At 42.9% G+C, this 24,559-nt stretch overlaps 2 protein-coding genes across 2 annotated transcripts in view; one reads left to right on the top strand and one right to left on the bottom strand.

The window, feature by feature from the left end:
- Positions 1-589: 589 nt before the first annotated feature.
- On the bottom strand, positions 590-17,619 carry hspbap1 (hspb associated protein 1). The gene is made up of 8 exons (XM_080457199.1): positions 17,470-17,619; positions 11,586-11,790; positions 9,668-9,852; positions 8,320-8,456; positions 6,074-6,245; positions 3,911-3,994; positions 3,272-3,382; positions 590-1,375 (listed from the first exon to the last, which is right to left on the bottom strand). Exons 2-8 carry the CDS (start codon positions 11,782-11,784, stop codon positions 764-766), a joined length of 1,500 nt encoding a protein of 499 aa, XP_080313325.1. The 5' UTR covers positions 11,785-11,790; positions 17,470-17,619; the 3' UTR covers positions 590-763.
- A 678-nt stretch (positions 17,620-18,297) lies between these two features.
- The window catches only part of slc49a4 (solute carrier family 49 member 4), a 79,084-nt gene continuing 72,822 nt past the window's right edge, over positions 18,298-24,559 (top strand). Inside the window, exons 1-2 of the mRNA XM_080413017.1 lie at positions 18,298-18,779; positions 23,345-23,438. Coding sequence (XP_080269143.1) covers positions 18,434-18,779; positions 23,345-23,438 — 440 coding nt within the window. The 5' untranslated portion in view covers positions 18,298-18,433. The remainder of the gene's footprint in view (positions 18,780-23,344; positions 23,439-24,559) is intronic.

The raw sequence follows: 24,559 nt of genomic DNA, 5'->3' as shown, positions 1-24,559 counted from the left end.
CACAGATGGAGTCAGTCGTTGCATTATACTTGTTTTCGGCTGAGACCAGCTGGAACTGGATTTATCTCAAGAACTTCTTGACAGACCAGACCAGAGACGGAGACGGCGTAAACGCTGTGTTGTTAATCACTTGAACCCTAGCATCCCTATCCTGGGGAAAACATTCGCCAAAAAAATATCAGATCTAAAAGCTCACGACGCATCTCATTGCAACATGTTGTGTGCTTGTAGATCCGCTGTTTTTGGTGTAAAAAAGAGCAAGTACAGAGCCGACCCCAGTGAAGTTTACTAAGTATAGAGGGTTTAATTGCTTAATCATTTTATGTCCCCACCCACAATCATAGAGGCATCGTTAGTAGCCAGGTTGGATGTATTAACTGTCAATATCCTACCATGCACAGTATCATTTCAATTGATGGCTGATGTGGTAATGTCAAGAGTACTAAAGAACAGGGAAAACTGTTTCGACCCTTCTTTGTCCTTTGGTCAAGGTCAAAAACATAAAGGAAAACTGAAAAAAAAGACTTGCTCAATGCATAAAGATTAAGGAAAACTCCTTAGACAGACTTTAGAAAATATCATAGTGTGCTCGGTGCTCATAGTGAGGGGTGAATTAAAAAAGCAAAAGTTTCGGTCCTAGGACCTTCGTCAGTGCTATGTCAATGTCAAGAGTACACCCTGCTTGTAATTATGACAAATCCTCAAGTTGATATGGACTCATGAGCTTTATAAATGAGTATATATTTATTATTGAATAGAAACGTTAAGTTGCTGTGGTGATACTGTGACCTTGCCTCTGCTTATCTAGCAAAAGCTCGGTGACACGAGCGATGACATCAGGATGCACCAGGCACTCTATTAAGTCATTGGTGGTGATTGAGAAGTGTGGATTGTGAGTGGAATACACGGCGCCGCCACCCTCTGCCTTTTCAGCCACGCTGTGTTCTGGAGTCCTGTTTTCACAGCCACGTGGCCTACATTCCTGCGTCTCAGGCTGGAGTCGGCCAGCGGGTGTGGGCCTGCTGGTCTGTGCTCCATCTGGGCCCACGGCGCAGTCTGCGGACGGCTGGCCTGGCCGAGATTCAGCCGCACGGAGCTCGAGAGGACTCGTCCCGCTTCCTTTACGTGAATCCACGTGATCACGGGGCACCGGGATGAGATGAGGCCCAAACGGAACGGCACAGGACGACGGAGGGTTCCCGGACGAGCCACTGTTCTTTTTCTCCGCCCCGCTGGAGTCACGCTTGACTGGCCCACGTCCTCCAAAGGAGTGGGCGTGTTTACTGCGTTGCCCGCACCTCTCTCTTTCCATACGGGCCTGCACCGCCAGGTTCACATGATGCATGTTCTCATCGTGGGACGCCACTTTGTCCTCCTGTGACAATATCACAGAGGTTATTATTATAGTAGCATCCTTCAGTATTCCTGTTTACATTTAATTTACGTTGTTTATGTCTAATTCAAGTTGACATAAATCATACCCTTGTGAAGCACATAAATCATACCCTTGTGAAGCACATAACCCATACCCTTGTGAAGCACTATAACCACAACAGCTTTGATGGTAACTAGAGCCTGAACGATGCCAGATGTTTTGACCAATATTTTGTGAAAAAGTGCAACATTTTTTGAAAATGTTGTATTAAAAATCTGTATTTGAGAAAAATCGGGACCCATCGGCTGCATAATTGCAGATAAACCGATGTCGTAAAAAAAGGCAAATAATGGCCTATATATCAGCCAAACCGATATATCGGCCTGGCTCTAGTGGTAACCAACATAAAATATCGGGATATACGTTTCTAAACTGAAAGCCTCTCCTAAATTGAAAGCTGGTCTGTTGAGGGTCCACCGTTACACTGGTGGGAAACCGCCTAGCTTGGAAAGAATCCAAGCATTCAATCGTCGACTCTGAGAAAGAATCTCAAGTTAAGTCTGTGTTCAGTCTCCATACAGCCAGGGCTTTACACTTTCTCTGGATTCTTGCCAAGTGGGAGGAACAGCTTCCTCTGATCTGTGCCTCCATATGGCACCTCAGGCTCTGAATGTACTGCAAATACCGCTCTCCCCCTGGAGGAGGAACGGATGTGTGAGTTCTGTGTGGTAGAAGCTACCAGGCTACCAACCTTTACACAGGGAATGAAGAAAGTGAGACTTTGTCTGCATGTGGACCCGTCTACCCATACACTTTTAAGCCGTGACCGCGTATAGTATAAGCCACTTTCAGCTTCTTACAGCATCGCTCCTCAGAGACGAGCTGTCTAGAAGCGTGTTTTTTAACTCGTGTTTTTGTACTTGACGGAGGTGTCAAGGTGTCAGGTTTTGCAGTGCTTCTGGCACTACGTCCCCTTTTGGCCAATAGAACTTCATGATCCATTAACCCAGTTTTTCACAACCTGGGATCCAGGCCTCCCTTTGTATGTAATCAATGTAATATCAGTCCAACCTGTCACACAGAATCTATTATCCTGTAACTTAAACATAGCTAACTACCACATGGCACATCATTGTGAAGCACAGTAATAACATCGTTTAAAAAACAATCTAACCACTTTCAACCTGGCATTGCTATTTTGGGCATGTCGTTGTCAAAAACTAGTCAACATTCTTTCAAAAGGTTTCAAAAAGTACCCAAAAATAGCAGATCTACAGGCTCGCAATACATAACAAAGTGACACGTGAGCTTGTGTTCGCTATTCGTCTTATGTGTGAGTGTGTGTGTTGGCAGGTCGGGTAGCGATGTGTGGGTACATTGCAAAGTGAAAAGAAAACTGAGCGTGCCAGAATTCTAAAAGTTCGAGGATTTTGTGTGTGTGTGTGTGTGTGTGTGTGTGTGTGTGTGTGTGTGTGTGTGTGTGTGTGTGTGTGTGTGTGTGTGTGCGGGGGTATCAGCTTTTGTCAGAAGGGGGGCTAGAGAAAAAACACAAGGGGTCCCACTCCCAACACTCAGTGGCCTCTTGACAAGGAAAACGGTTTGACCAGTTCATATACCAGTATATTATAAACCTTTAAGTAGTTATGTTAATCCATTTATAAACAGATGTGCATTTTCGTGACAGGCCCTGCACACTGCCACGCCCCCTTATGACCAATCAGTGTGAAGAGTTAATAGGCTCCAGGATCAACTTTGCAACCAGGATTTGTACAAATCTGTTCATAACGGCTCAAGATACCCCGCCGACAGACAAGGCAGATGAATAGACGCCGTGATAACATTACCTCCTTTGGCAGAGGTAAGAAGAGCTATAATTCAAAAACGTTTAATAGCTACCTCTGTGGGGTTGAGCCACTTGTCATTGTTGTCGCTGCCAGGCGTAGTTTTCAGGGCACAGACAACAGCTTTGGTCACGGCCTCACCCACTCTGGCCTCATCGTCTTCTTCCTGTCCAGGAAGAGGAAAGTTGAGTGAAAAAGCACACCCTCCCTCAAAAAAAGATTAGAAGTCCAGTGGGTTAAGGAAATGAAACCAATATGTAGTCTGGGGCGGTTTGTAGTGTCTGAGACCTTGCAGACTAGGCTAGAGAGTGAGCTGCCTTCTGAATAGATAGTTGTCTGGCACCAACAGGGGTTTATGCCTTGTTTGTGCAGACACACTCATCATTATGGTGGGAGTAACTCCTACTCCTTCCATGGCTGTTTATTACTCAAAGCTCGAAGGAGTCATCATCTTGGAGCACTAAGGTGGTGATCACACCGAGACGTGTCACTAGAAACACGTTTTTCTAGCAGTTTTTTGACACGGATAAACGTTTTAACCCATACTCAGGGACACAGCTCATTTGCCAAGGTGTTTATGAAGCGTCTGAGCAAGTAGCGACGGGTCTCGTGTGATTGTGACCTAAGCGCAAATCAATGTTTTGACCGAGTATGTGACTTCTTTTCATTTGAACAGTTCAGAGGTTCAGCTCACCAACTCAATCCAGGTGTTGACACTGACTGTGACAGGATCGACTGACTCCACATAGTGCCACCAGTGTCTGGGGACAAACAGCACCTGAGGAGAACCAATAAGCATTTAAATGTCAGAGGATCTCGAGATGTCACACATTACTACTATGGTCCATAAACCAGAGACAGTTGTCAGTTGTTTAAAAAACAGTATCTACCTGAATAGGGCATTGCATACTGTAGTTACAGGGAACATCCACATGATGGCAGCATGTGTCTTTTTCCACACAGACTGAATGGCTCAGCCATTCATAAAGTCTCCCATTTTTTTTAAACGGGCAAGACTTATTGATTTCTGGTTCCTCGGCTGTCCTAATTAATTCATGCCCTGCACCTTGCCCAGAGAGGAGGAATGCTGCATGCTGGGTTTGAGTTGCTTATGCCTATCTCTCAATATCTGGTTGGGAAAGTGATGTGTACTGTGGCAGTTTCTCAGCATCTAAACAACAAGTGAAATATTGCTATGATCTTGGCGCTGATAGGGGCCGACTGGGACAGGTGCGAGCTTATTGCAACAAAACTGCACAGAGGAAATGGCAGTAATAAGAGAGATGGTGTTGAGAGACCAGGCCTAGGCCTCTAAACAATGTCTGATCACAGCAGTTGCCAATCATTCAGAATCAGACAATGCTTTGTTCATCAGCGTTTTGTATGAATGACCTCAATAATAGTCTGGGCAAGTGGTCCACTCCTCTCCAGTGCTTACGGTTTCACTAATTTAACCAGATGAACCCAAGCGTCCCTATTCTGAACATGTCATAATAGGCAAACATTCTACAGAAATAGCAGATGTCTAAGCTCACAACACGTCTCGTTGCGAAGCTTTCAAGCTTAGAGATTGGCTATTTTCGGCAACGAGATTCGGTGCTGAGGGAAAAAAGGAGGGGACCAAGTATAGACCCTTGGGGGATCCTGGTCAATTAAGTATATATATATATATATATATATATATATATATATATTTTTTTTTTACTAAATTTTTATTGGAACAAAGGATTTTCAAAAGACAGATACACATACAAGAATACAAGACAAAACATAAAAGTGTGGGGGGGGGGGGGGGGACAGAAGCAACAAAACAGGACAGTACAAAAAAGAAAAAAGAAAACAAAAACGAATAGGCTGCATTCTACAATTGTTAGTTATTTTTCTATTACATATTGGTTATACATTGTCCATGTGCTGAAAGAGAGATGACCACAAGTATATAGGTTTTAAGTAGTTAACCACTCATATAGTCTACTAGAGGTCAGCAGCTTACACTTCTGTTTTTCCTCCTCAGACAATTTGTGCAGAAACAGGGTGACAGTTGTGTTTGGCGGTGCTGATAGGAGGGTGTTTAGTACGCTTCTGGGATCCAGTGCCAGCAGATAGTGAGCGAGATGGATGGCTAATTGCTCTGTCACTGTTTTGACTCTTGAAAAGCAAGGGAGAGCACTGCTGGAATCTGAACAACGCTGAGAGAGAGGGGGTTGTCGAGAGGAATAATACGAGGGTGAGTGGAATACATAAAGAAAGCCCCGCAGAGTGAGTTGGAGTAAATCAGAGTGACTGACATTTGAATAACAGTTAGCCAAGGCCATTTTTTGGTAATCATAGCAGACACTTTTGACAGCACCATACCTCATTTACAACTTGCTTATCACATTCAATCAGCGCTGACCTGGTTCTTCTGAGAAGGAGCAGACAGGGTGAATTTGAATGAGCTGAATGTTGAACTATTGGCCTAGTCTTCTTGACCCTGCTAACATTCCACTAGATGTCTAAAATTGGACAGTAACAGCATAGTGAACCTTTCAATTTCATTCCATTTGCACACTCCAGTGTATCTCCTGAAAGTATGTTACTGAAAGTGGCAGAATTCATTGGGAACAATCACATCACTAATCATGACCATTGTCTTGCTTCAAATCTTGCATCACAAGTCAACATTCCTATGCAACAAAATTATGCGTGTAGCTCTATTGTACAAACAGTTCTATTTTAGCAACGCAACCACGTAACAGCAGGGTCCTAACATAAAATCCAAGTGAAGAAAATGCTCATGAATCAAAAGGGTTAACAGTAGAAATGACATGCAATTTTGAAACACTTCCCCACAATTCCTCAGAGAACTTGTACTGACCTGTCCAGGGTGCAGAGTGAAGACATGAGCCCTAGCCATCCTAAAGGCAGGGCATTTCTTGAGGTCTGGTCGCAGAACATCTACCTGGCTGAAGACACTGGACTCCTCAAACGGAATCCGGGTCGGGTACAAACTGGCTGTGTCTTCAGGAGGGAACAGGTGCCAACGTTTCCTCCATGAAATACAGGAAAACCACGCTGTCAAATATGACTGCAGGATACAAAGCTAAATGGAATTATAACTCAATGAACGTAGGATGATTATTTATCTGTCTAGGAATTTGTTCATGGTATTAATTGATTATTTTAATAATTAGTGAAGTGATTACATAGGCCTTCCTGTATCTTTTATAGGAATATCATTTGTGTTGTAAATCCTCACTGTTGGGCGGAAATGTCCAAAACGGTTACTTTTCAGCACTGTGTGTTCCAATGGACCCAATGTAATTATTATTTAGTCACAAGCTCTTGTTAATACTTTTTATTGATTACCGTAACTATTTACAAGACCTAAAGACAGACGTAGCCAATTTAAACCTGGCATCCCTATTTTGCACATGTCAACATGGCTGAAATTTCTAAAAAATAACTAAAAATAGTTAAACATAACTAAAATACCTGACCTACAAGCTCAAGCTGATTGGTTATTTCCGCGACAATGTCATAAGACAAAGTATAAAATAGAAAAAGAATAAAGTCCGTACACTGAATCGTGCTCCAAAGTTTAAAACTTTCAGGTTTCCACCATTGGACGTGACGTTTCGAGCCCCACCAGCTCTTCATCAGACCAAAGTAAAACCCCCAAAAGATTAAATATGGAGATACAAGGTTTCTGACCGACAGCTACAAAATGTAAGTCCCATTCATTGTTCAATTTGGAAAGACTTAAGCACACGCATAATTAAAAGGACATGCAATTGACCAAAACATGACTAATACTCTGTGTTAAGACAAAATGTCATGATAAAATGGTCAATGGCAAATGATCAATCAAATCTAGAAAAGGTATTTTTCTGATAGTGTGAATGTACTCTACATGTTATTCAAGACTGCAGGAATTCAACCCTTGAAGAGAAAAAAAAAAAAAAAAAGAAGGTTCACTCCGTGGTAAAGTTCATTCAAAGTTCAACTGATTTTCCATTGTTACAAAAGCCTCAATCGACAGCCCGTTATATTTTCACAGATTGGCGGCGTCAGACACCCGGCGGAGACATTTCTCCTTCCAATTGCAGATCACCTCCAAATGAAAGAGCTCCAGACCCAATTACAAGGGAGATAAAAAAATCGTTGGCCACTTGGGTAAGCAGCGGAGACCGATAAGATACAAAGGGACCTTTTATCGCTTTGTCATAGAACCCACTACCTTCCACAATGGAGTCTGCGCCTCCCGCCTCGACGGCATCTCGGCTCTTATCTCCATCACCTCACCTCTGCCTCGCTGTAATGCAATGGGGTGAGGAGAGAGGGTGCCAGAAATGACTGTCTTTGTCCGAGGCTATTGGGCACAGACCACACTCTGTGCCCAAGTGGCTCAGTCAGTTGTGCTCTTTGCTCTCTCTCTGTCTCCATCAGTCATTGAAGGAAATAGCACTCTCACCGCTCCCTCTCCATCACGGCTGATGGAGAGGGAGGTGGCTCGTCTCTCAAGAGCGCCGTCCACGCTAGGAGAGAGGTGAATAGATAGATGGCGGGCAGGACAGTTCCATCACCAATCCCCACTGGGATCATTTGCAACCACTTTTGTCTGTCCCTACCGTTCCTCTACCCTGCTTTATTCGTGCCCATAGACTGAAATGCACTGTGAAAGATTAATCCATTAAGACCGGGAACGCATCTGTGTCATTTTAAGATTTCTTTGGCTATTCAAAGAATAGCAGATATACAAGCTCATAGCGCTATTTTTTGATCGTGGAAAATGTGTACAAATCTTTGAATATATATATATATTTTAAAGCGAACATTTGTAACTCAAATCTTTGCTTCTGGGGGTCCGTGGAACAAAACATTTTCAGATGGGGGTCGGCGGCCAAATACATATCATTTTGGGGGTCCTTGACATGAAAAAGTTTGAGAACCACTGATATAGAAACATAGGTTTTTCAAAAAACTGTTTGGATTTAGAAGACATTTTGTAGAATCGGAACCTCAGGCCTTAATGGTTTAATGGGCACTGCCACGCGGGTGTGACGAGGTCAGGCCACAGCATTTCACACAACTCTGAGGTCAAATATCCACGTCTGTTCTTACCTTCCTTGCACCTGCAGCACCAGGTTGCAACCATAAGAATCTAGATGACATGGTGTGTTGGCTCCTTCTGTTCCAATCCACAGGGTGCTCTCTCTTCCGTTGCGTCCCAAGAAGCCAAAGTCGGACCACACAATATCCTGCAAGTTGCACAGCGTTCAGTGGGAGGAAGTAATGGCAAATTTGCCTTGTATTGCATGCTGAAAAATACTTTTAAATTGTTTAATTTCTTTATTATAACTTATTTTTGAATACTATTAACACTTGTATTGTATGTTGAAAATACTTTTAAATTGTTTATTTCTTTATTATAACTTCTTTTTAAATACTATTAACATGCACTATTTGGTTAGAATATGGTAAAAAACGAATAATGCTGGGATCTGTTTAGGTTCACCATGTTATTACAGTATAGAGACGATGTGTGGGTGGAAAACTGGACAAGAAAAAAAAAGAATTGTAATAAAAGAATGTCATAAAAAGAGTGCTAGAGTGATGCAGTATGTACTATGTAACACTCCACAAAGCTCGGGGGCGACCTGTGACACGATCACATATTACTGTACCTACACCCCCATTGCACAAGCTTCGTTGACAAGGTCAATTACATGTAACTAACCAGTAGAGAACCTTATGAGGGGTGTAACTGCAGGTCTACGGGCTCTTTGTTCAAACACTGGGTGTCAATCACTCACTGTCAGAGCAGCAGAATACATCTCAGGTATTCTCTGCAGCATTCTGGATAATGAGGCCATTAGCATAATAACAATATAATTCAGGCCGCTGTAAATGACAGTCTGGACAATCTAGCCTTCAGGCAGCATTTTATATTGCGCTATTGCACAATTTAAAAAGGTGCTGCCTTGCCTTCTCAGAGGCATGGGTTTTAGCAGACCTGTAAAATTGTCTCAGTAGGAATTTATTATCACTGTGATGGCATTAACAGGAAGTGTGGCAGTGGCTTTGGACACAAACTGACTTTTAAGCCTCAGACAAAAGAGGACAGGGGGAAAATATCTTAAGAGAGGCAAGCATGAATTTTAATCAAGGGGGGGTTTTAAATCAGCAAACATGACAGGCCATTCCCAGTGACGCCTACAGTATGTCACACTGAAGGTAGCGATACTAGCGATTAACAGACATTATAAAATACATCCTGACATTGGATTAATCCTAATTATCTACAGAGTAGGTGAAAATTCATCCATCCGACCCTCAAAAGCTAAATAAGTGACTAAGGAAGCGCTCTTCAGATGGTGAAATGGTTGCTAAATCACGGAAGCTCCTTTAGTTTGAAATACTAAATAATACAATTAAATGAATACATTTGTGATAAGCAGGGTTAGTTAACCTCAAACATGGAAGGCCGATCTTGGAACAGCAAAGCGATGTACTTGTAGTCAGCGTAGGCCCAGTATTCTGAGGCGGGATAATCACAGAGCGGCCCCATATCTGACTCAGGCAGGCCATTGGCCCAGCTTAGGAACTGCCCCAGTTGTGCCTCTACATAGGAGCATTGTGTTTCAAATAGGGGTGCTGGTAGGAAGAGAGAGAGAAGTGGGGGGGGGGGGAGGGGGATATGATTACAATGATCATAAATGCTTAACCCATTAAGACCGGGTAACACATCTGTATCATTTTATATTTCTTGGGCTATTCAACAAACAAAAAAACACGATTTTTTAAAACTCAAATCTTTGCTTCTGGTGGGTCCCTGGAACGACATATTTTGAGATGGGGGACCACGGCTAAATACATATCATTTTGGGGGTCCTTGACATGAACGAGGACCACTGATATTATAGCAACATAACTATTAAAAAAAAAACTGTTTAAAAGACATTTGTTGAATCAAATGAAGCAAAGATTTGAGTTACAATGTTCGCTTTAAAAAAAGAAAATAGCAGATATACAAGCTCATAGCGCGGCACTCGGTGCCGCGCTATGAGCTTGTATATCTGCTATTTTTTAATAGCCAAAGAAATCTAAAATGACAGAGATGCGTTCCCGGTCTTAAAGGGTTAAACTATTCAATTACCCTCCGTTGACTTGAAATCAATGAAGACTGCATATCAGGTTCACCCAACACTGTATTATCAAGGTGACATATAATTATATTTTAAACACTGGTGGATTTTATGGTGTGAATAAATCATTGTTCCACCCATTTCCTTTTTTTCCCCCTTGTGTTGAATCCCTGGTTTGGTGATGAGATTTATATTTCGGTCGGTTGCTGCAGCAATAAAAATTGATTTAGCAGTCTAATTAGCTGGCTTTTGGTAGAGAGCATGTTTTCTGTTATTTACCGCAGAATTAACGATTTATTACTAGAGCCGGGAAGACATAACACACTGGCAACAAAAGACAAAACCAACTGCCCTGACATGCTCATACATCATTGGATTGGATGACTACAATCCAATTTGTCACTTTAAGAGAATAACTAACAGAAGATGACATCTAATTATTGTGTGTTGTTGTCTGGAGACTGTTTGAGAGCAGAGCAGAGCCCTTTAAAAGCTCAGTACAGGGAAGTGATGTGGACGTTTAAAATGAATTAAAATGGTAATCCTGGAATCACTGGAAATTTCCCAGAAAGTAGTAACAGTAAAAAATAAATACAAATAAATAAATAATAACCTAGCAGGACTACACTGCAGGGAATTAGGATGTATTGTGGCTGAACTGAACTTCTATTTTGGGTACAGAGGTTGAGTAAAGAATGAACATTGTATGGTTTCTGGTGGTCATTTGTCATGCTGGCTCACTTGGTTGAGCATGGTAATTGCAACACCAAGATTATACACTCTGTCCTAGCCGGGGCTATATCCCAAACATGAATGGGCTCTCTGATCTGTGACGGCTTTGGATAAAAGCATCTGTTTAACTGCCACGGGACAATTCTATGCATCGAATAAGCTGCATTCGTTCAAATGCGAAACATGAAGCTGTGGTGAATTACTTTCAGGGCACCTGGACTACGGTACCTTGTGTGTTGTTGAGCCATTGGGTAAAAGAAGTTAGTTTCATAACTTATGTACAATAAAATTAGATACAAACAACAGTAGACTGGGATCAATTTGCTTAGCAGTTTCCAGCCTAGAGAAGATACAGAAACGGGGGGTGTGTGTTTGTGTGTGTGTGTGTGTCGGCTGGATCCGAGCACTAAACATGGGAGGCCTCTATGGAAAGCCTTGTGATGCCAGATTATATTAACAGCATCAGGGCCCCAAAAATGACCCACATTTTGTGTTCTTTAGTGGTCTTACTGTTAGTCTCATCTTTTCTCCCAAGTCTGAATCTGATGACCTTGTCACCAAGGCAACCAGACAGGTGGTCTGCAGTCCAGTGGCGAACGGGCCAATTACACGTCATGTTGGTGAAGACTGCGGGCTGATGTAAAGCACCCAGAATCCCATGGGCCTCTTCTGGGCCAAAGGGCTTCATGGTTTTGGCTGTGGTGGTCATGGTGGCCTAAATAACATACAAACAGTGGGTTGTGTCACAGAGGCTTGGGTTACAGGTGCAGTTAATTAAAACACGTGTTTCACGTGTTTTACCGCAATGGCGCCACGTGCCAATGAAAAAAAAACAAGAACCCAAGATATCATTATCTGAAGATTTGCTGCTCCATTCTCTCCTTGTTTAACTTATTACTGAAAAAGGCTGTATCTCGGCTCCTAAGCACTTTTTTTTTACTATGCTTTTCTGGCCCAGACATGCTATTTTCAACATCAGACAATTAATGTCAACACGGTCGCGATGACCTCGTTGACATTTGTGAAACCACAGAGTGCAACCCTCAGTGATTATCAGTAGCACCCATCAGGGAATCGATTATACTGGAGATAAAAATTCTGTGACTACTTGAAAATCTAAGATAAATTGAAAAATCTCTGGCACTGGGACCACATAGCCGGAAATAATTCTGGCACTCAATGAGTTAATAATCAACAGGTAGGTATCGCCGCAATTTTAGCTTTCTGGCATTTCGAGTTGCAATACCAACCCTTGACAGCCCATTCATCCAAACCGAAAATCTGATTGTATTAAACGATTGTATTAAATGATGTTAAACTCTAAAGTTTGTGTTAAAGGGATATTTCACTTTCAAAAAAACTTTTGGTCATTTTATCATCTACTCAGGCCTTTGTGAGCCCCCCAGACAGTTTATAAGTTGCTTGATTCAGTATTTAGATATTTGATATTCATTTAAAGGTAGGGTAAGTGATATTTTTTGGTTAAAACAAAAAGTATTTTGTTAAAAGGTTAAAATACTATATTCTGATAGTAATCATTGCTATAGAGTGTTTGTTCAGTAACAGATGTCTCCCTGTCTCTCCAGCTCTTTAATAAACAGAAAATACATTTTTCGGTAGGTGTCAGAATCTCAGCCAATCAGGAGAAAGTACCCATTTTTAAGCTTAATTTGTATAGGGTTCCAGTTCCAATTTTGCCAGCTCATTTCTTAGTGTCATCACTTCCAATTTCACTTGTTTAATCTGTATCCTGATTGATACAGATTAAACACGACGCGCAACACGACGCGCGCGGCCCTAAACAGCGCCATCAGGAAGGCGAAAAAGGCCTACACAAAAAAGATGCAAGACAAACTCAGCAATGGCGACATCAGGAGCACATGGCAGGCGGTACACACCTTGACAGACTGCAAAACAAGAACCAGAAGCGAGGTGAACCCGCCTGCCTGCCTCCCCAACGAACTGAACACTTTCTACGGCCGGTTTGAGATCAGCTCCAACCGCGGCAGCCAAGCGGGGCCATCAGCAGCACCAGCAGAGGACAACCCTCTAACCATCTCGGAGAGAGAAGTGCGTACAGCCTTCACACGGGTCAACATCCACAAGGCAGCCGGACCTGATGGGATTCCAGGCCGGGTCCTTAAGACATGTGCAGACCAGCTGGCGGGTGTCTTCGCTGACATCTTTAACCTCTCCCTCTCCCTGGCTGTGGTCCCTGCAGGGTTCAAAATGTCAACCATTGTGCCCATTCCCAAAAAGGCCAAAGTGACATGCCTGAACGACTGGAGACCTGTTGCTCTCACCCCGATCGTCAGCAAGTGTTTCGAGAAACTGGTGAGGGAATACATCAGCTCCACGCTACCTGCCTCGCTGGATCCGTGGCAGTATGCATACCGCAAAAACAGATCCACCGACGACGCTATTGCCATGGCTCTCCACACCGTCCTCTCGCACATGGACAACAAGCTGCTGAAGGACAAATATGTACGTATGCTGTTCGTGGACTACAGCTCAGCATTCAACACCATTGTCCCAGCAATACTTGACAAAAAGCTCAGAGACCTAGGGCTACACCCAAGCATGTGCGACTGGATACAGGACTTCTTGTCCAACCGACATCAGGTGGTGAGAATGGGCAGCATCACATCCGACCCCCTGACCCTCAACACCGGAGCACCCCAGGGATGCGTGCTGAGCCCCCTCCTCTACTCCCTGTACACGTATGACTGCATAGCCACACATGTCTCCAACACCATCATAAAGTACGCGGACGACACGACAGTGATAGGCCGAATCGTCAACAACGACGAGTCTGACTACAGAGAGGAGATCAAATCACTAGCACGCTGGTGCCGGGAGAACAACCTCTCTCTTAACGTCGACAAGACCAAAGAACTGATCGTGGACTTCAGGAGGCCGCGGAGAGACCATGCGCCCATCCTCATCGACGGTGCTGCAGTGGAAAGGGTCAGCGAGTTCAAGTTCCTCGGAGTACACATCGAGGAGGACCTCAAATGGGAGACGCACTCCACACACGTGAGGAAAAAGGCTCAGCAGCGACTGTACTGGCTCCGCCGCCTGAAGAAGCTCGGAGTAGGACGTCGCATCCTCAGGCTGTACTACAACAGTTCTGTCGAAGGCATCCTAACAGGCTGTGTCACGGCCTGGTACGGGAACTGCACTGCCCGAGAAAAGATCAGCCTACAACGAGTAGTGCGATCGGCAGAGCGGATAATGGGAATCGAGCTCCCAGCGCTCCAGGAACTGTACAAAAAGCGGTGCGTGCTCAAAGCCAAGCGCATCATCAAGGACAAGCACCACCCAAGTCACAGACTGTTCAACCCCCTACAACGACCGCGACCGGGCAAGGGGCTCTACCGCAGTATCAAGAGTTCCACCACCAGGTATTGGTGTAGTTTCAATCCGGCTGCTGTCAGAATGCTGAATGGGGAATAAGCCTGGATGAGGCATAGGCCTTGTTCAGCAGCCTTTTCTTTTTTCTGGCTCTTCCTGAACACACCTGTGGATTATACCAGGGACAATGACTCGGACTTTAGCCCCCCCCTCGGACACACCTGTGGACTACACCAGGTACAAATGACTTTTTGTTGCACTCTCTCATGGAGCTACTTGCGGATTATACTAGGGTCAGTCCACTCTAGGTGGACACGCACTGACCTTTTGCACCTTAATCCCTTGTATAACGCACTGACTTTTTTTGGTCTTTTTTATTGTGCTCCTTTTCCTCTAAGCACCTTAACGTCCATTGTCTATCATGCACAGTATAAGTATAACATGCACAGTATACAATACATTGCTGCTATGCTCAGGCACCTTAGTTTAGTTTTTTTAGTTTTTTATTATCTCAGGTAATTTGTAAATATGTAGATAACTTGTCTGGCCTTCTGTTGCTCTCTTGTTTTGATCTCCTTCCCACTTACCCCCCACCCTCTTCTTCTCCCCCCCCCCTCTTCTTTCTATGGAAACTAACGTTGCGATGGGAACGATGTACAAAAAAGAATTTCACCCACTCTTTTACCTTGTAAACCTGTGATGTGACAATAAAACTGATTCTGATTCTGATTCTGAGTTCTCTGTCCTGGTTGGATAAAATTGGAAATGAAACTGAAACGAAAAAGCATTTTCTGTTTAATAAAGAGGTGGAGAGACAAGGAGACTCCTAATACTGAACAAACACTCTATAGCAATGAGTACTATCAGAATATAGAGCTATTTAACAATAATTTTAACCAACGCAAATCACTTACCCTACCTTTAATCAGACACGCCCCCTTCCTATACAAACCCATTGTAACTTCAAACTCCATTTTAACCATGTTAGATTCATCAAAAACACCCGTCCTTGGTTCTGGTGACTCATACCACCCCCCTAATACGCGAGGGGCCGTGTTTTTTCAATTACATTTTTCATTTTTTTTAAATATATATTTTTTTAAATGAAAAAAAAAAAATACAATAAAATAATAAAATAAAAAAAATGGAAAAAATTATCGGAACACGGCCCCCTCACGCATTAGGAGGGCAGGGTGAGTCACCAGAACCAAGGACGGGTATTTTTGATGAATCTAACATGGTTAAAATGAAGTTTGAAGTTACAATGGGTTTGTATAGGATGGGGGCGTGTCTGTTAAAATGAATATCAAATATCTAAATACTGAATCAAGCAACTTAAAAACTGTCTGGGGGGTTCACAAAGGCCTGAGTAGACGATAAAATGACCAAAAGTTTTTTTGAAAGTGAAATATCCCTTTAAATAAAAATCTACCCTAGACATGTTTTGAGCTACTTTCTGTCAATAAATTCTGTGCAGGTGATTATTTTTATAAGTGTTCGAGTTTGGAAGCGCTCATTGGAAATCACTCAATGGTCCTACGTACCACCTGTTTCGAAATTGCACATAATGCAGGAGACGAGCGATTCCAAACTCTGACACTTGAAAAATAATCACCTGCACGGAATTTATTGACAGAAAGTAGCTCATAACATGTCTACGGTGGATTTTTATGAAACAAAAGGTAACTTGGCAGATACAAAGAGGATAATCCAAGCTTTCAGTAGAGCTGCAATGTTGTAGAGTTTAACGTTGTTTAATACAATCAGATCTGACTTTTCTGTTTGGATGAATGGGCTGTCAAGGGTTGGTATTGCAACTAAAAGATTGCATCTAAGAGTTGCTTGCAGCTAAGGTAGGTACAGCTAGTGAGACTCCATTGGTCCTCCCCAATCATTTCCCTCTATACCAGCAGTTATCAGCCACTGTAGTAGTGTGGTGGTGTTGTTTACCTGCAGAAACACACTACCCTCTCGCTGTATTTTGGTGTTGTCACTGTTTGTTTTGGTAGACAGGGATGTTTTTGGGCTTCCAAAACACAAACAGTCAAAACACCACAGCGAGAAGGCAATGTGTTTCTGCAGGTAAACACCACCACACTGCTCCAGTGGCTGATGAATGATTGTTATGTTTTTTGTTATGTAAACACAGGGCAGAGTTATCAGAATGCTATATGGCAGGTACCACATATAGGACAAGTCTTGATTCATTTGCATACAGTCTGTCTGTATGTAGCCCTGAAACATGTACATGACTGTCATATCATGACAGTCATGGGTGAATTTCAACCTGGTGTTTGCACTTTCCCCATTTACGGCCCATACATCTACATAAACGTTCAGATTTCAAACATTAAGTGCTTACCCCATGACCACGGATGTTAAAATTATTTATGGGCCCTCAGAAGTACCCGTATCTTCCGTATTGTTCAATAAAAAGCATTTTAATTCGATAGGTGGCCATTTTCTTCATTTTTTCGCCATATGCTTTTAACTACGCGACCCTATCGGTTGGGAGGTGTACTGCACACTGATACATGATAACTCTATGAGAAAATAGCCGCCGATCGGATTTATTGAACAATACGGAAGATACGGGTACTTCTTGAGGGCCCGTACATAATTGTAACATCCGTGGCCATGGGGTAAGTACTTTACATTTGAAATCTGAACGTTTATGTAGATGTACGGGCCAAAAAGGGAGAAAGAGCAAACACCAGGTTGAAGTTCATCCATGACGGTCGTGACAGAGGAACGTCGTGTGATCCATGGCTAGGTACGTACATGTATATTTAGCTACTCATGATGATCGTCGCGAGGATTGTACAACAATTTAGACTTACTTAAACTCAAATAGTTATACAAAGAATATGGGTGGTTGTTTAGCCCTTATTTGCATTAATGCTCTTAAAATTTGACCAAAGCCAGGTTCGTAGAGTAGACTAGAGTAGCCTGTGGACTGGGACAAGTTAAAGCCAGGTTCTGTGGAGTGTGGACTGTCTGGGACAAGTTGTATTGAGGGGAGGGAACTGAACTAACTCACCTTTTAGCAACACGTGCTGCGTGGCGAGAGAAGACGAGAGGAAGTAAACAAAAGTCACGTGGACGCTGAAAGTCCCTCCATTGTGGCTCGGTCGCCGTTGCGTTGAACACAAACCCATTCAAAGCAACGCAAACGCAATAAAGGAACCAAAATGGCGGACGACGGACGGACAACTGTTTTCAAAAACGGCGAGCCACTTCCGCCTGGTCTAACCTCGCGTCACCTTGATTTCCGTCAGTGTTGCCACATTTTGTGACAGAAATAAGCAACCAGGTCTAGGAAAACAAGCCCAAAAGAAGCAACTAGGCCACATGACATGAGCACTTTATGTCTCTATTTGAAAATAGCAGATCTACAAGCTCACAGTTGTGAGCTTGTAGATCTGCTAATTTCATTCTAACAACACAACTCTGGTACAGGGCTCCCTGGCACAAAACATTTTCAAGAAAATATTTGAGAACCACTGGTTTAAATATTAATTTAAAAAAATCGGAAGCAAGCCTAAATAAGCAAGAACACTTTAGAAACAAGCCCAAAAAACCGCAACCCGCAACTAACCAATATTTACAAGCAACTTTACAGGAAAACAAGCCCAAAGTCGCTTATAATAAGCGGACATGGCAACGCTGCTTTCCGCAGCACCTGTGGAAAGCCTGGTTTCTATTTACTTTCTTAGTGCTCGGATTCGGTCTGGAGCCCGCCTACTGTATCCGGTACTCTGCAAAGATACATCAGATGTACGCACCGTTTCCGTATCCGCTCTAGACCCAGACCGGATGAGGAAGCTCGCAAAGCGAACGGACCCCAGTCTAGTCTGGGCATGCGCAGTCGAAGCAGATGACATCGTCTGTTATTGTTTCTCTGGGAGACTGAAAACAAAGTAACCCGACACTCACTTCCCTTCCTTATCGCCGAGATCCAACTGTAAAAACCTGGACAGAAGAGAAAGAAGAACACTAGTAGTATGGGTGCCGCCGGTTCGAGCACCACGACCACCGCCGACGCCGAGAGAGAACCTCTCCTCGGCGCCCCCGAGCCGCCGGAGCCAGCCCACCACCACCACCACCACCACAACACTCAGCCAGTGTATCCAGTGTACAGCAGGGTGTACGGCAGAAGATGGCTGGTGCTGACCCTGTTCTCCCTGCTGGGCTTCATGCAGGGCATGGTGTGGAACACCTGGGGTCCCATCCAGAACTCGGCCGCTCACGCCTTCGACTTCAGCAAGTCGGACATCGCCGTGCTGGTGCTGTGGGGTCCGGTGGGCTTCATCCCCTGGCTGCTGTTCATGTGGCTCATGGACAAGAAGGGTGAGTTTGTGTTGTTTACTAGCAGTGAGGGAGTCAGTGGTACACAGTGTCCTGTTTGGCAGCCAGACTCCCCTGTCTGTGATAGTGTGATACAACTGGTACAGTAACTAAGTACATGTACTCAAGTGCTGTACTTAAGTACAATTTTGAGGTATTTTTTACTCTAATGGAGTATTATTTCCAATGTCATTGATTGCTTGATTGATTGATGTACTTTGTTTAGTAAGACATGAGAACAACAGTACATGGAAGTACAAATTCACAATACAAGGTCTACTAAACTGGAAGACTCATTTAGCACTGAGCTTAAGATGAGATCCCCATGCACACAAATCATGATGAGAATCGTGATTCAGTACTTTAACTTCTACTCCAGTACATCTCGGAGGCAAATATTATGCTTTTACTCCACTACAATTATTTGAATTGTTTTGTTACTAGTTACTTGGTGGATTTTGATTTTGATTATTATTACAAAACATACATTAACCTAGCTCTGGTCCATTAGCCTGAAGGAGAGAACTCCTTCAGGCTAATGGACCAGAGCTAACATTAACCACTTTCAGCCCTATATACATTTCGGCCATTTGGTCCTATAACCCAACATTTGGGATTTTCCAAATGTGTATGTTGCAAAAAACAGATAATACTTCTGTAATTGAAGGTTAGGAGCTATTATTCCTTTATTTCACCATCTTGTGCAAGTGAGCGAGGGTCCTCATGTGGCAACAGGCTAGCCTGTAAGAAATAGGACTGCCTCATTAGAATCCTAACCAAGAGGGCCACTTCAGTTGCTTACTCATCTGTGAAATATTCCAAGTGTGTTGCTCAAGTGTCATTAAAACGGTAGCCACACAGACGGAGCAGCCAGTCAGACACCACTCAGTTCGACCTCTTGACTTGAGCTGCTCTGTCTGAATGCAACTCTCCAAACCAGTTCCTCTGCGTCACCTGACCGTTGTACTTCCTGTTCTTCTGACGCAGATCATCACGTGACATACAAAGGTACCAGGCATAAACATCACACTGTTTATGTCTGTCATCAGAAGAAACAAAAGATCTTGTGATACTGTGTCACGTTACTTTCAGAAGTATTGGTTTAAGGAGTGTCATATACTTAATTCATACATGCACTGACATGAAATTGTGTTATACCATGTGAACCTAAGGAAGACTTAGCCTTTACTGTGTTCTACACAGTATCTGGTGCTTGATCTTGTATTGTTTCAGAGTTCATCATCTAGTAGGGTTTTGTTTACAATTACATATATACATTTTTGCTTTATTTAGGTAGGAATCGGATAGTAGAGAGACAGGATTTGTCGATACACTACAGTGTGGTCAACTACCACCAGCGTGCCCTGTCTGTTACGGCTTTATTGACAGATATTAGATGAACCAATTGCACACTGTGGCTCTGAAGTTAGCAAAATGCCATAGCTGGAGTTCCCACATAAAACGATCAAATTGAACTCAACTTGAAAGGCCAGAGATAATAATAATAATACATTTTATTTGTATTGCACTTTACATTTGAAACAAACCTCAAAGTGCTACAGTACATAATAAAACAAGATAAAGAAAACCATTTGCAAGATAATCAAAAAGTCTAAAACAGGTTTAAAACATGTTTAAAAACAAGTTTAAAAAGGAGAGGCAGGGTTATTAAACCGGCTTAAAAAGCTAACCAAATGCTTTGTTAAAATGGTAGGTTTTGAGTGCTCGAGAGATTCAAGAGATGTCCTGAATTAGAGAAATCCCTAATCTCATTCAACAACAAACAAGGCCAGGTCTAATGATGTGGCTTCCCTCTGACGTCATTGATGATGATATCAGTCTTGCTAAATATGGAGTGATGGTGGGACGGTCGGTGGATCTGAGACAGATTATAAATGCACAAAATGAATCCCCACATAATTTGATACATACTGTACGAACGCTATTCTAGACGGCTCATGCCATAGGCACAACACCATGAAAACATTTGAAACCCAGAGGTTACTAGTAGACCGTAACAGTGTCTTACGGTCGGGATAGCCAGGGTTTAGGGATACACAAACATGTGTGCTATACTCTGCTCCAACTAATCTCCCTGGGGGAAAGCACTTGGCTTGCCATTGGGATTTATCTGCACCCTGTGGTGGAAACCAGTGGTGATCAGCCAGAGACTAGATGGAGACTAGACTCACTTAAGCTATGTGATCCAAGGTATATAGGGGATAAGCCCATGTAATGTGCTATAAGAGCATCGCATGTAACAGGCGCTGACAGTGGTAGATAGTGTCAGAGGAAGCTGACCAATACATGAAATAAGAAGGTGGGTGTCTATTCCCTTTTCAATGTGCCAGACCCCTAGGAGATGTTGAGGTTGAGCGCAACACCTACCATCAGCTCCCACTACTTACCGCACAACTTTAACTTTATAAGTGTGAACAGGGAACTTTGAAAACCTGTGGTTAACAGAATGTACTAGGAGTAATTTAGTTACCCAAGCTGTGCTACTCATACACTGAGTTGGCGTTGCCTGGGATCGAAGAGTGCTCTACCGACTGAGCTAACCGGACGTATCTTGTAGTAATGAGGATCATCATATGATGATTTTTTAAATATATTTTTATTGCATGTTTTTCATATTACATTTCATATTTGCAGTACATATATTATATCTTCTTGCAATTGTTTTCTTTTCTTTTTCTATACACCCAGTGTTACACAAAATGCAGTAACAAAAAAAAAACATAATTTCACACCGTCAAACAAAGCAAATTATACTTATACTAATAATGCTAAATTATAACAATGATAATACTAGTGATATTAATTAATAATGATAACTTAATGAAATCAAATAAAAATGGGCGGGGGGGGGGGGTGATTATGTGTGTCCTCTATGTTTCGAACAGTTGGTTGGTTGTCAGATCTGCCTTTTTCCTAAATATTTTTATTTTATTTTATTTATTTATATAAAAGACCGGAGCCCAAGCTTCCGATATGGAATCGATGCTGGGTCTCATCAGTCATTCCCCAACTTATATCGTTATGATGATTTTGACTGCACAGTCCCTGGCTGACTGAAGAGGCCACTAGTAGAGTTGAACTGCCAGGCCAACAGGTTTTGTGTTAACCCGGGATCACTTTGACATGTGTTGTTGTTTACAGGCAACAGGGGTTCCAGAGACCATAACACAGCCAGAGGCCATAGCCTCTGCTATTGTGAAATGGCTTAAAAGAAACCAAAGTAATGAAAATAGCAGATCTACAAGATCACAATGCGTTGTGAACCTGTAGATCTGCTATTTTCACTATTCTTGAAAATGTTTGAGAAATTGTTTGACAATAATGACATTATTTCTGAAAAAATAGGGACCCCAAATGGAAAGTGGAAATATACAGTGTGTGTGTTTGTGTGTGTGTATATATATATATATATATGTGTATGTATGTATGCATGCATGTGGTTAACAGAATGTACTGGGAGAAATTTCAGACATGCTCCACAACTCAATATAGACATGTTGCAACCATGTAGCTCGCTTAGCTGTGGATCAGCCCTCTGTGGCTGCTGTTGATGGCTACAGATTGATGTGGCCTCCCTGGTAATAACAGTAGCCTGCCACTAGCCGCTACACTGAGAGGCGGCTCAAGTGGGAACTGGAGAACAAGGAAGTGGGGAGAGTTCCCTAAAATGACCATCATGTGCTTGAAACTGAGAGCAGAGACTTTCAAGTGAATACCAAAACGCTCGCCCCCAAAACACAGTCGCCCCGGGGCAAATCCGGCGACCTCGGAACGGTCGCCACCTGGTTATTCCTAAACGTAACCTCAGTAAACTATGCCTAAACCTAACCTTATTCCTAAACGTAACCTCAGTAAACTATGCCTAAATCTAACCTTATTCCTAAACGTAACCTCAGTAAACTATGCCTAAACCTAACCTTATTCCTAAACGTAACCTCAGTAAACTATGCCTAAACCTAACCTTATTCCTAAACCTAACCTCAGTAAACTATGCCTAAACCTAACCTTATTCCTAAACATAACCTCAGTAAACTATGCCTAAACCTAACCTTATTCCTAAACGTAACCTCAGTAAACTATGCCTAAACCTAACCTTATTCCTAAACGTAACCTCAGTAAAACGATGCCTAACCCTAAACTTATTTCTAACCATATCCGTAGTAAAACAAATACAAGAATACATGAACCGCTGGGGGGGCGAGCGGTCTGGAAAAAATGGGGGCGAGCGTGTTCTGTGGCGAGCCTTCCGGTTACCCTTTCAAGTTGGTAGAGATCATAGAACGTAACGGAAGCCTATCTTTTGGTGCTTTCACGTAGAAGGCAACGTATAGAGAAGAGTGATAAGAGTAATTCCCTGTTTAGTTTTACTGTTTAGTTTATTAGTTAGCACCTTGGCAGCAATATAGGCAGCTGAATTCAAGCCTGTGTCATCTTTCATTAATTCCCTCCAACCCACCCTGTTCCTGTTCCCCTTTACCCGTCCCCATGTCCCCATCTGTCCTCACTTCTCTCCGTGTTTACCTGTGCCCTCTATTATTATCTTCCAGGTCTACGGGTGTCCCTGTTGCTGTCGGCGTTCTTCATGGTGCTGGGAGCCGCCCTGCGGAGCGTTCCATTGGAAGAGCCGCAACTAAGACGATGGTAAGACTCCATGATTAAGTCGCTACCAGTCTGTCATTCTAAACTCCTTTTTGGACCAGTCTGCTTTAGGGTTCAACCTGAAGATTCCCCTCTGATAGGCTTTGAAAATAAGACAATCCATTTAGTTTAATTTTCATTATGGTCAAACACCTTATGTGTGTAAATCTTTCTAAACAGCTGTCATAACTTAAAGTTTATGTGAGTATGTTATGTTGTTCAATTATAACTAGCACATCTGCAGTGGTTGGAGGTGTTCTCCCTACTCTTCCATTGAGAAATGTAGAGTAGGAAACCTACCGGTTCGACATTGTCAATAAAGTTATTTGAAGCATAATGGTACACCACACTGGACGCATTTATGCTATTCCCACTGAAGAAGAAAAATGTAAACCACACCCCAATCGTTTTCATTGGCTATGCTGTTCTTCTTTTAGCTGGGTGGACCAATCTGTTTACATTATGTAGCTTGCTAACGAGATCACTATAATGGTGATTAGTTTTTCGGCAGAACGGTATTTTAATGATGTCACGTGCACGCCTACATGGGCGCATGCGCACAGAACAGCTGACATTGCATGAGAGCCAACTCGTGACGAGACCAGCATTAGAAAATATCTTCTTAATGTGTGATTAATATACATTTTACTCAGGTTTACGGGTGTAAATAGTGGTAGGAAACATGTTTGTAAAGGAAATGGCTAGTTTTTAGCCTAGTTTTAGTCTTTGTAAATCTTCTCAAGGAATGCCTTGAATTATAGGAGCTGTAAAAGGCGTAGGCTATACTGTAACAGGACGTCGCTCAGCGGTAAACCTGTTATGCAAAGTAGCCATTTGGGCACTTGGCTCGTGAATCAAGGGGGACGTGTTCTAGCGTGCACACGCGTGCACTACCTGCGCGTGAAAAGTTACTGGCCACACGCCGTGGTGTCCCGTGAAGCGACCAAAACACCACTGCTAACGTTAGCTAGCTCAAATTAGTCTTATGGTCCTATACTCTCTGCAGGGGGGATGATGTCTTGGGCCCCACAGGTGATTCCCATGGAGCCTAGCTCCCTGACAACAGCTGTTGTCACACCAACCTATTTACATGTAAATGAGTTTAATCCCTTTTGCTCATGGGC

Source organism: Gymnoscopelus braueri (assembly GCF_963280865.1).
Source record: "Gymnoscopelus braueri genome assembly, chromosome: 18".
Lineage (NCBI taxonomy): Eukaryota > Metazoa > Chordata > Actinopteri > Myctophiformes > Myctophidae > Gymnoscopelus > Gymnoscopelus braueri.
Note: the sequence above shows the minus strand (reverse complement) of the source record. Positions and strands in the feature narration are given on the sequence as shown.

Excerpts from the sequence above, each read along its gene's own strand:
- hspbap1 (XM_080457199.1), bottom strand. The coding sequence starts at position 11,784 with ATGACCACCACAGCCAAAACCATGAAGCCCTTTGGCCCAGAAGAGGCC. Across the intron at positions 8,457-9,667 it reads ATCGGCCTTCCATGTTTGAG|GATATTGTGTGGTCCGACTT; the intron begins GTTAACTAACCC and ends TGCAACTTGCAG. Across the intron at positions 6,246-8,319 it reads GTGCTGCAGGTGCAAGGAAG|GAAACGTTGGCACCTGTTCC; the intron begins GTAAGAACAGAC and ends TATTTCATGGAG.